General features: G+C 42.4%; 1 protein-coding gene across 1 annotated transcript; it reads left to right on the forward strand.

Moving 5' to 3' along the window:
- The first annotated feature begins 1,135 nt into the window (after positions 1-1,135).
- On the forward strand, positions 1,136-11,807 carry eloa (elongin A). The gene is made up of 12 exons (XM_080484974.1): positions 1,136-1,220; positions 3,667-3,723; positions 4,656-4,768; positions 5,093-5,772; positions 6,586-6,953; positions 7,223-7,334; positions 7,454-7,606; positions 8,086-8,183; positions 8,663-8,843; positions 9,596-9,725; positions 9,843-10,033; positions 10,438-11,807. Exons 1-12 carry the CDS (start codon positions 1,149-1,151, stop codon positions 10,497-10,499), a joined length of 2,217 nt encoding a protein of 738 aa, XP_080341100.1. The 5' UTR covers positions 1,136-1,148; the 3' UTR covers positions 10,500-11,807.
- Positions 11,808-12,096: the final 289 nt, after the last annotated feature.

Raw genomic sequence — 12,096 nt, forward strand, 5'->3', positions numbered from 1 at the left:
AGACATAACCCTTGAGAGGAGCCAGATTATTATTATTTATTTATTTATTTTTTAAATGACCCACTGCATGTCTAAACAGAAATATCAGTGTGAAATAGTATAAATGTAGTCAACAGTGTAATAATCTCTTGACTTTTTTTTTCTTAGATTTTTCTGACAGAACAAATGCATAATTCTGCATAAAAACGTTTCACTCATATCTAACATAAATGCGGTTTATCTGAGGCCTACATGTTAAATTTCCTAATTTGTGTGTTATTCTAAATGTCAAATTGTTGTACAAATTCCTAAATAATTCATAGTCAAACTATATAAACCTGAATATCATAAATAAAAAATAATTTTCCGGTCAAGGGGACCTGCTGTTGTGGCCTGTCTGCTGTGGGGATCAACCCTGATCCCGAGCTCGCCTCTGTGGCTGCGATGGAAGGTGCTCAATCCACCCAATGGGAGCAGTGTGGGGGTCTTACCGCTTCACTTCGGTTCAATAGATCATGAATCGAACCATGCTTTCAGTTAATGTGCAATCAGTCAAAATTGAATGGACGTTTCATAGTTTTAATTAACTGCTCCATTGTCACAAAAGTATGTAACTTTATTTATATTGGTATTCAGAAAGAACATGAAGCAAGCCAACTTTTATACTCTAAACACAAAACCCATACAGACACATTTTATACACTTCCCAAATATACACATAATCTTTTAATATCACAATCCAAACAACAATCATAGTGAAGCCGAAAATCTCCATCTTGGTTTTACCACAATTAGACTGTTTGCAAGGTTGTCCAAGTTGTCTGTTAAGCCTCTGTTCTCTGGACATCGGATCTCCAGGCCCTCTCTGATCAGGTCCAGCACCGGCCATGCACAACCACCGAGGACCTGACAGACTCCACTCTGGACAACCAGGGCCGACCCGACCCGAATTCTACAGGTACACAACTAAAAATTCCACTTTACAAGTGCTCAAATGTTTTTCACCAATAATACGTATTTATTTGATATTTAATGTGATGAATGAGCTCTGGAATATTTTTGATTCTTTTATTTTGCCCCCCTCGGACTCGCGGATCAAGCGGAACTTCTCTCGTCTGTTCGCTCTGCGGGGGAATCAGTTCCGGGCGACAGGGTTGCCAGCAGTAAATATGGCGGACGAACTGCTGGAAACAGTACAGAGACTTCATTCCCGGCTCCGGGAGAATCCAGAGCCCCGAAAGGTAAAAAAAAACGAGCGGGGCGACAAGGGACGATTTGGTGATTTAGCACTGATCGTGTCCCAAAGTGTCGCTGAAGCAGATAAATGTCGTGAAGCCGCGGACACGGCGGCTCTCCGAAAGTCGCAACGATTTTTAAATGCTGTGTTCAGGGACATCAGTCTGCTTCGGTCTTTTAAAGGGACGTTCAATTGCTCTCCGTGCAAATGTGCCATCTGCATTTTAATAAAAGATGCAAAGAATAAAATGAAGTGCACATGATCTGGTCCCCCCCTCCCCAACCCTAAGTAGTTAGACTTAGACTTAGACATTCTTTATTGTCATTTGAATTAGCACTTTACAGTACAAATTAAAACGAAATTTCGTTGCATTGGCTCGTTTGTAGTGCAGGATAAAAAAGCAGCATCAAATTGATGTAATTCCTAAGCTTTCAAATAAAACTCAATTGTCAAAAACATAGAAAATTATTTAAGGAGATAAATGATTTTTCCAAGACTCCTGTCAGTTGACATTCTGCTTTTTACGACAGGCCAAAGAAACTGGAAAACATTCATATAAATGTGGCTGGAAGCACACAGCAAATAGGAAACTAAATAGGTAAACAATAACTTGGCTCATACACACTCAAAGCTGAGGTTAGATAAACCCAAATACTATGCTGTGAGGTTTGAAGATTGATGATAAATGACTTTTCACAAAACTACAATCATTTATTATATTGGTAAAACCTGCGAGTTTAAATTCGATTTAAAATCATTGTTTTTCCAAACTAGAAATTAAAAAAAAAAAAAAAATCCAGAATATAAACCGGCATACATGCTGAAAAATCTCATTTTAAGTGTGAGGAATGATCATTCCGATTAAAACATTCAGGGAACATTTGTGTGGAGACAAATAGAAATTGGGACTCGGGAGCTCATCTTGCAGTGCTAAAATGTCCGACAGTTCTTGAACCTGTCACGGGAGACGTCAGTTTAATTAAAGGGTTTTAACTTGTTATAACGTGTCTGCTTAAACCTTCTTCTTGGATTTGACTGACACCCGTGGGCTCGTTCTTCAGAACCGGTCGTAGACACCCCGTCACTAATTGAAAAACAACCAAACACAACACAATATGTCTTCTATCCCAGCTCCGGTAGCCTTTAGCCGTTCAGCTAACAACCGAAAGTCCTGACAGATGAGCGGCGGCAGGCCGCTGGTGCTCCGCCGGTCCCGACATCCGAGCGGAACCGCGGCCTCCACCGGACAAACACCCGAGTCTGCTGCTGGCACGCTGACGAGCGGCCACGTTTACATGAGAATCATCCACCTCTGGGTCTCCTTTGTTTACTGCTGAGGTGTAACAAAGCAGCCTTACTGTGTGTGTGTGTGTGTGTGTGTGTGTGTGTGTGTGTGTGTGTGTGTGTGTGTGTGTGTGTGTGTGTGTGTGTGTGTGTGTGTGTGTGTGGGTGTGTGTGTGTGTGTGTGTGTGTGTTCATCATGCTGCTGTTTTCCCATTATGAATCAAAACAACAGTGACATCAACTCTAACGCAGTTTGAGTTCAACTAAACAAATGAAAGAACCAATACAACTTGATTATTGTTTTGTTTTGCTTTATCAGTGTGCTGATAAAGCAAAACAAAACACCCAAAACATTCTGTATTTTATTTCATGCTGTGGCCGACAAACAGGAGAAAGCATGCTTGAAATATTTTAGTTAATATGTAATAAATGTAGACACACACCATATTTATTAAAGTTAAACCATTTGAAATAGATTATGAGAAAGATGAACAGTTTCATTGTACTCTGGTTTCTTGACATTCTCCTATCGGTGCTGTGGCAAGGACAGAATATATGAATCACAATTTATGAGATTTCTGGACTTCCGCAGTTTTCAAAAAACAACCCAAACAAGAATCACAAGAACTCATTGCATGTAGAAAGGAAAACAATTAAATTGATCACTGTCATCTTAAAGTTGTAAAGGCTGTACTTTATTCTCATGCGTCCACTCATCTTTAATCTTTTACGTACACTTTGTCCAGGTTTGATCCCAGCTGATCTCGGAGCACAAGCTGAACAGATCACCAACCTATCACAGGGCAAACACACAGTCGGGGACAATTAAGCACATCGATAGGCTCAGTAATTAACACAACAGTCTTTGGACTGAGGGACAAAAGGAAACTCGTGGACTGAATAAAAAGTCCTCCCAAAAACCTCTGTCCTGAAAGCACACGTGTTCGCCACAGCATTGCCTATATCCCATCCTCATTTCTTCACACATTGTTATATTCTATTAAGATAATCATATTTATTTTGACAACACATCAGTTCAGCATGAACTGATGAAGCCACTTGGACAAGTGGCTGAATGTCTTTTAAGACATATGAACGAGTCCAGTTGTCCAATACTGAGCACAATGTGTTTTCCTTTTATGAATAATTTCTGTTTGTGTTTCCAGCTGCTGAAGACTTTAAGAAGACTCGGGGAACTCTCCATGACTGTGGACATTCTGGTGGTAAGAATGTGTTAATCACAACTCGTAAAACTGGACTAACTTCCTTCTACAAAAAAAAAAAAAAAAGAGAGAGAAAGGGGGACAAAAGCTGCAAAGGCTCATTGTGACACTGAAGTGATGATACAGGAAGAAACTTGTGGAGCAATTTATTGAACTCACAATTGCTGAGTAGTGGAAGGCGTAGGAGTATTTCTTTAGATGTATCTGTCTTCCTCAGTCAGCAGATATTAGCAGTCTCAACATGTCTGTGACCAATCAGGTTTCTTAGCGGAAGCTGCCAGCGCTACGACAGCAGCTGTAAAGTCAACACGTGCAGATTAAATGTCACACTCCTCATGCAGTTTGTGCTGGATGTCGGTCCGTTCGCCCAGTTGATGGCTGCACTGAATCCGTGCATCATTTTCTTCAGCTGCGCAGAAATCTAGTCGGACGTTACAGATTGGAGATTTTGTCAACGTCTTTGTTATGAACTGATTATGACACAACAAGGTCCAGGAAACATGTATGAGACGCGTATAAAGGAACAAGGCCTCCAGCCTGAAACACAGCGAGCAGTCACACAGTGAGATGTTGTTGCTTTTCATTTGCTTGTTGTCGTCACACTGTACAGGTTTGGATTGTTTGTATATCGAGCTGTGGTTCTTCTGTTCCTGTTTGATGAAATTGGGTTTCTCTTTACGGTTGCTGCGTCACACTTTTTGGTCATTTTTACATCAACTGATGTTTTTTTTGACATTTTATGTTATTTGTTTTGACTTGCGTTGCACATTCTGTTTTTGTTTTGAAAGTTTTCTTTAGCTGAAGCGCAGTACTTTTTTTTTTTTTTTTTTTTAAAGCACGATTGCAGCTGTTTTACATCTCTTTGAGGTTACACTTGAGTTAGTTCTCATTTCCTTTTTACTCTTTTTTTTCTTCTTCTTCTTCTCTTGTAGGAAACTGGGGTGGGAAAAACTGTGAACTCTTTTAGGAAACATGAAGCAGTCGGAGACATTGCAAAAAGCCTTGTGGCCAAATGGAAGAAGCTGATTCCTCAGTCTGCAGACAGGTACTTTCTGCATTCTCCATGTCTCAACTTGTAAATGATATGAGTGAGAGGGTGTTCCTATGTTTCCTCTCTCAGTTTTCAGTATGATTTACAGTCTGTTCCTGAGTTGAGGATCATAACCTCTCAGTAGGTAATTCAATGAACATAAAGCTCCAGTTTCTGGTCGCTGCTCTGGTGTGTTCAAGGCCTATTTCAGTTATCAATGCAGTCAGTAGTCTTCGTGATTAGCTGTGTCCATGACAACCCAGCATCCTCTGATGAAGACAATGACCTGCAGCTTTAAGGTCTACGAAGTGATTTTTAACTCTTGTTTTTCCTTCTCAGGTCTAACAGCCACACCAAAGAGGCCTCCCGCTCGTACGCACATTCTCGAGGCGATGGACACAGGCATCCCCGAGAGCCCTCACCAGACGTAGAGCGCTCTTACGTGGCAGAGAAAGTAGAAGAAGAAGAAGAAGAAGAAGAAGAGGAGGAGGAGGAGGAGAGAGGTTACCACACCAATTATTCACCCTTGCCTACTCGACACAACCAGTACAGCCCCCCACAGCGAGGGGGATACCACTCAGCTGAGTACGAGAGCCCCGAACCCGAACCCGAACCCGAACCCGAACCCGAACCCGAGCCCGAGCCTGAGCCTGAGCCTGAGCCTGAGCCTGAGCCTGAGCCTGAGCCTGAGCCTGAGCCTGAACCTGAACCTGAACCTGAACCTGAACCTGAACCTGAACCTGAACCCAGCCCCCCCATACCTTCCCCTCCACCTCCTCGCAAGGAGATACGCCATGCCAAACCAAACAAGGATCCCGGTAGGAACCACAGCGACTCAAGCAAGGACAGAGATGAGGAGCGGCGGCAGCGTCACACACAGATGAGTGCTGATCGGGGAGGAGATGACGGGAAGAAGCGGAAGAGGGAGCAGAGTCCGGTTCATAAACCTGCCAAACGCAGCAAGAAATCAACCTCACAGGACAGCAGGAGGGACGAGAGGAAGAAAGGAGGAGATAATGGTGAGTTTATCCTGCATTTGATCTCTTTTACCCAAGTTCCCAATTAAGCAAAACACTGTCGTTTGTGTTAAGAAAAACCCTCCAACTGTATCCCGATCACAGTTCCCGAGTCTTTCATCAAGGCTCAGCTGCTTCCAGACAAACTTTCTTTCTGGTTTCATCAGTTTCAAATTACTCTTGTACTCGCGAAGGCAGTCACAAGCATTTATAGTTCCTCGGTTGAATAACAATTTAAATAATTCAAACAAAAAGCAGCAGTCAGTATGAAGATCAGAGCCTCATTTCAAACCCAGAAATCAAGAATATTCCCAATATCAATCAAGTAATTTCATAACAAATGATGCTGTTTGGCAGTCAAAGGTCATCATGTTGATCTTTGTGCTGCATTCAGCTCTTCCACTCTATAGCTCTGTATTTGATCAAATAACAAAACCTACACTGCTCTATTTTTTAAAAGTGTTTTGGCTTTGTAGTATTTGTGTCAGACTTGTTAAAAAAAACAAACATAGCTACTTCCATCCATCCATTTATACATATTGGTATAAATATTAGCCTCAAACGAGTTTCTCTATCATATATTACCTATTATATTTGACACGGGCTTCTTTTATTGTGACCCAATGCAGTTATGTTGTAAAAGATAAAGGATGAATTCATATTAATTGTTTCCAACTTTGTGAGCTGCCATTCTGGAGCGGTAGTTAGATCACCGCTGCTCAGGGAGACATTTCCATGCATACCTGCAGGAACAATGTAGACATTCAAACATTTTGTTTAGATGTTGACTTGTTTATCACCATTTTGTATCTTCAGGGTTAAAACGAGTGCTGAAGGACTCCCGGTCAGAGGAGGAGGAGGAGGTTTTCGAGACGCCCACCATGTCCTTTGAGTCCTTCCTCACATACGACGCCCCGACGCCTGTCAAGAAGAAGAAAAAACTGTCACATCCTCCGCCGCCGTCGTCGTCGTCTTCATCGCACAGTTGGCCCTCTCAGTCTTCTTCCTCCGCCTCATCTTCCCATCGCAACCGCATGTCTCCGCCCGCCGCCTCTTCCTCCTCCTCCTCCTCTTCCTCCAAGGCGAGCAAAGCCAGTAAGGCGAACGGTGCTCAGAGCTCCAAGAGGTCCCACCCGGACTCCAGCTCATCAGCAGCTGTGACAAGTCCAGAGAAACGCAGGAGGGTGAGACATCCAAAAATGTTTTCAATCTAAGGTTTAGTTTTGTGAGAAACTCGACACTCTGAGGGATCGGCTTCAAAAAAGCTTTGTCGCCAGTACAATCTTGATTTCAGGACCCAAAATGATCTTTTTCACTTTTTAATTTGTTTAGTAACTCACTATTGTTATTGTACGTCGTTCTTTTCCTTTTTAAAATCAAATCACCAACTGTAGTGCTTTAGGTTGTTTTGAGATGTTTCAGGTTCTTTTTTTAAGTGCTTTGTTCTTTGCAGGTTGTTGAAGCTCTTCCAAGTCTCCCTGAAATCCCCTTGCCGGCAATCCAGCCCAACTACAGACCTCTGCCCTCAATCGACGTCACGCCGCTGTCCCCTCAGAGACGCAAAGGTGAGGGAGGCGCTCACCTCAGAGTACAAGATGTCAAGTGATACCAAACTTTGGAATTAATGGCATAAAGAACGGCGCTCAACGTGATATGATACTCTTTTTTTAAAAATCTCCTTCAGTTCCTGCGCACAGCGAGGAGGACAGCAGCGGCTTCACAGGGAAGCGATTCAACTCTAAGATGGTGGTTTACTCAGGCTCCAAGACGTCCCACCTTCCCAGGATGATGACTCTGCACGAGCAGTGCATCCGTGTGCTGCAGAACAACATCAACTGTGAGTGGAGCCGCTTCATCAATCTCTGTGGCCAGACTGTGAAAGCACGGAGCTGGGGAGAAGTTACAGAGCCTCCCCCGCAGGTGGCGCTATAGCAGTCAGCTGGATCCAGAACTTTCGAGGACCAGAATATATTTACAAAGTTTTGCTTCCGTCGCATGTTTTGATTTATTAGGCTGCTGTTATTTCATAGCTGCATATTTCTAGTTGGTCATATTTTACTTTGGATCCGGTGGGAGGCCTCGGTGTGGAGCTCGTTGGAGTTTTTTTTATTTTATTTTTTCGCTCAAAGCAACTGGAGCTGCTCCGAGACCACCGTCTTTTTTTTGGCGCACACATCAAAATACTAGCGTAGTGTTCAAACCTACACTGCACCCGGTCTCCCAACTCAACTGGACTAATGTCTGCAGGTGTGAGAAAAACTTAAGTGTGTCTGTTTCCTCACAAACCTGTCGTCACCGGTACATCTTCTCTTTCAGCCATCGCTGAGGTGGGAGGTGTGCCCTTTGACATCCTGGAGCCGGTCCTGAAGCGATGCACCCCTGAGCAGCTGTACCGCATCGAGCAGAGCAACCAGGTAACTGGTTTCACGACAAAAAAACTCAATTCTCTGCAGCTTTTCTACATCATCACGTCATTAGTTTGAATGTTTGCTCATTGGTCTGATTGAAAGGAAAGTAGATCCAGCGAGGATGTTTACATGTTATGACAATAGATGCAGGTCGTCTGAATAAAACTGTAGTACAAACAGAGTTAAACTACTTATTTTGCATCATTGTCACCAATACATCTGGATAGAAACTTGCTGAATGAAGCTACGTTGACCACATGTTTTGATGGGATCGCACTAAAGAACATTTGCTACTTGTAAAAAGTACACGGTGGCAAATGTTGTATTCATCTGGCTCAATCAGCACGTCTGTCCTTCAGCGAAAACGACCCCCCCCCGTCGACCCCGCTCACTGACACAGATTCAGGTTTGAATTTCAGGAGCTCCTCCTCGTGACAGATAACGTGGTGGTTCTGATCCGTCTCCTCCTCTCCCTCCTCGTTCAGTGTTTCACGGAGGATTCGGACGAGCTCTGGATGCGTCACTGCAAGCGTGACTTCAAGCAGGAGACTCCTCAGGAGTACGAGTCCTGGAGGGAGATGTATCTGCGGCTGCACGACGAGCGCGAGGAGCGACTGAAGATGCTCACGTCTCACATCTCGTCTGCACACGCCAACAAGCCCAAAGGCAAGCGGGTCTCTTACTGAACCATGGTCTGTGAAATTCAAACTGCTATCCAGTGGATTCATCTAAGTTCCTGATCAAAACGTCTTGTTCTACAAGATCCTGTGAAGTTTGATTTCATGTAGTTCCACTTTCCCAGGACATACGGAGGCGTGTTTCAGAGTTTTTTGACAGTAGTAGTAGTAGTAGTAGTAGTCTTTATTTCGAATTTGTACAATGCAATTAAAAAAAATAAAAAGAAAGTAATATACTGTACATACAATTCGAAAAGGAGTAGGTTGAAGTAAAACTTATGTTTCCTACCCCTTTATACATTTTCAGTCTTTTGTTTCTTTTACAGTTTTAAAAATGATTCAATTTGCAATCAGAACTTACATAAGCATAGAATATTTCTACTTCTTTTAAGTCTCTACAGTTTATACAAATATACAAATTTTGTCGTCAGTTTCCACATTTACATTATTTATACATATATTATCTACATTACACACAATACATTTTATATACAGTCTCAGTTCTGTTTCTGTTTTACGGGAACAGAACAGGAAACTGTTCTGATGATAATCTTGTCATTTTGAACAATCGTTGAAAAATAAGAATCGAGCCAAAATCTAAACATTCAGTCAAAATGCCAAAAGTCGAGGCAAAATCTGGATCGAGACCCGAGTTGACGATCCTCCTCTGAGCTCTGCTTCTCCACATCATCTTCTCACTCGGGGTGCTCAGTGTTTGAATGAGTACATTTACTCCCACAGGACGGCAGGTGAAGATAGCGTTTGTGAACTCCGCCGCCAAGCCGCCGCGTGACGTTCGCCGTCGGCAGGAGCGGTTTGGCACCACCAGCGGCTCTTCGGCCTCCTCCGTCGCAGCTGCTGCTCCCATCAAGTCAGTTAATCCACAAGAAGTCATTGTCTTTTGCTTTCCTCTGTAACGGGTGAAGAAATGTATCGTCAGCAAATTATCAGCAAGTCAACCTAACAACCGAACTCTTGTGCTCGACAGAATCAGGCCGGCTTCAGATTTTTCTGGTGAATCCAGCCGCCTTTTGTCACCACAAGAAAGCTCCTCTTCCAGCTCGTCCCGCTCTTCAGCACCGGGCAGTGGAGGCGGAGGAGGAGGAGGAGGCGGAGGAGGAGGAGCAGGAGGAGGAGGAGCAGCAGCACAAGTTGCCCGGGAAAAGCCACACGTCAAAAGTAAGTTGGCTTCGATGCGACACGTGTAACTCTTCTCTCATAAATACATCAAACCAGAACATGAAGAATAACAGCCGTTTGCATGAAGCTCAAGGAGCCATAAAGTTTGATCTTTACAATCATAATCTGAATTCAACGTTAATCTGGGAAAGGAAACTCAAAGAAGTAATTGAAAATGTGACAAAACAAATCACACATATTTAATTATTGCTCCAGTTTTTCTGTTTGATTAAAGTAAAACTCAGTTTGTAAAAGATTTCCAACACGGAACTGTCCTGTTGTCGACATGTGGAAGTTGTCAAATGCGCTTGGAGCACCCATTTAAATAAATTAAATAAATTTAAATAAAAACCCATTTAATGCTTTGGTCGGATCTTAAATGTCCTGTGTGGTTTGTTTTGCAGAAATCGCTCCGATGATGGCCAAAACTATCAAAGCGTTCAAGAACAGATTCTCCCGCCGATAGTGTGAAAGAGACTGAATGTATTTTATGAATTCCAGCTGTGTTTTTAATTTAATTTTAGCAGCGTTTTACTGGAGGTCCTCAAACACACACACACACACACACACACACACACACACACACACACACACACACACACACACACACACACACACTATCCCAACATGTCGGATGAATTTCACACTATTCAGTGGAAATAACGGTTGCTTTTATAAATCCTCAATAAAACTTAAGCGATGACCTCGTCACTTCTACCTTTAGAAAATGTTTCAAGAAATGCCACAGATTCTGTTACGTCTTCTTGCTTTTTAGCAGACTTATTTAATGATATCAAATGAATTTTCAGTGTCAGAAGGTTAATATCTCACCGTCTTTATCCAGCAACTCCAAAAATGTTTGATGAAAACAAAGACCGGAAACAGGTTGAAACCGCCACAGCAGAACCGTTACAGTAGGGATACTTCACATGTTTCCTTGGTTTTATCTGCATATAACATGAAGATAAACATCTTTTAGATTTAGAAGTATTTCATTACAGCCATGAGCAGTGACGGAGACGCCAGACGGTGAAATAGTCGGGGCTAATTTGTGAAGTTTTAAATCTTTTGTCAGTGTTGGAGGTCAGACTGGAGTCGGATCAGTGGTTTCCTTTTGCTTCCAGTCTCTTATGTTTTTCTTTCTAGAACACAAATAAGAATTTTACAAAGTTTCAAACTCCTCCTTTGAATGAAAAGGAACATTTTGAGTAATTTTCTCCTTTCTCGTACGACCAAATGATGAACTGCATTGAAAGGCTTTCAGGCGCTGTCCTTGTATCTTTGTGGCTTGCATGATGCTCGTCCTGATATGTTGACCAGCTGGTAGACAGCTCTGGTTTCTTCTTGAAAACAGATTTAAAAACATGTTTTTTTTTTTGTTTTTTCTCGTGCGGTGTGGAGGGCTGACAAGGTGTCCAGGAATTACACACACTCACACAAACAAACAAACGTCATAGACTCACCTTCTCGCTCCAGTGGCTTCAGATCACCTTTTTCTGCTGTCGAACGTGTGCGTCTCTCCGTGTACTTCACTGTGACGGGCCGGTTGGAGGTAGGGCTGGGGGAGTCTGTAGGATGAACAATAAGGAAAGAAGTCAATAGGATGTCTGCAGCTTCAGTCCAACCTGATGAGAGATATTTATTTTCAACACTGGGACCTTGGAACGTCACAACATGGGCCCGAATAGAAGTAGAATAAAAAAAAAATTGTAATTTTATTAGATTTTAATAAATGTTATATGGTCATTTTTATTAAAATTGACTTTTGCCCTGAACTGTGTAAGTTGTTTTGGTTGTTTTCTTTGTCCACCGTAAATGATGTTCTGGGATACTTTGTCCACATGTTAAGACAACTGCAGAGGAGGAGGGGTTGTAATGTGGAGGAAAAGTGAGAACACTGGGAATAAACAGGGCCATTTATTAATCTGATTACATGAGTTCTGAATCACCTGGGCTATTGAAGGAGGATCACCTTTATGTAATGGCAAGTTTGATACAGTACAGACAATGATTAGTATTTATCTTGAGTGTGTAAAACAAGTTGTTTTTGAATATAGTAGTAC

The sequence above is a fragment of the Lipophrys pholis genome (genome assembly GCF_963383615.2).
Source record: "Lipophrys pholis genome assembly, chromosome: 17".
NCBI classification, from domain to species: Eukaryota; Metazoa; Chordata; class Actinopteri; order Blenniiformes; family Blenniidae; genus Lipophrys; species Lipophrys pholis.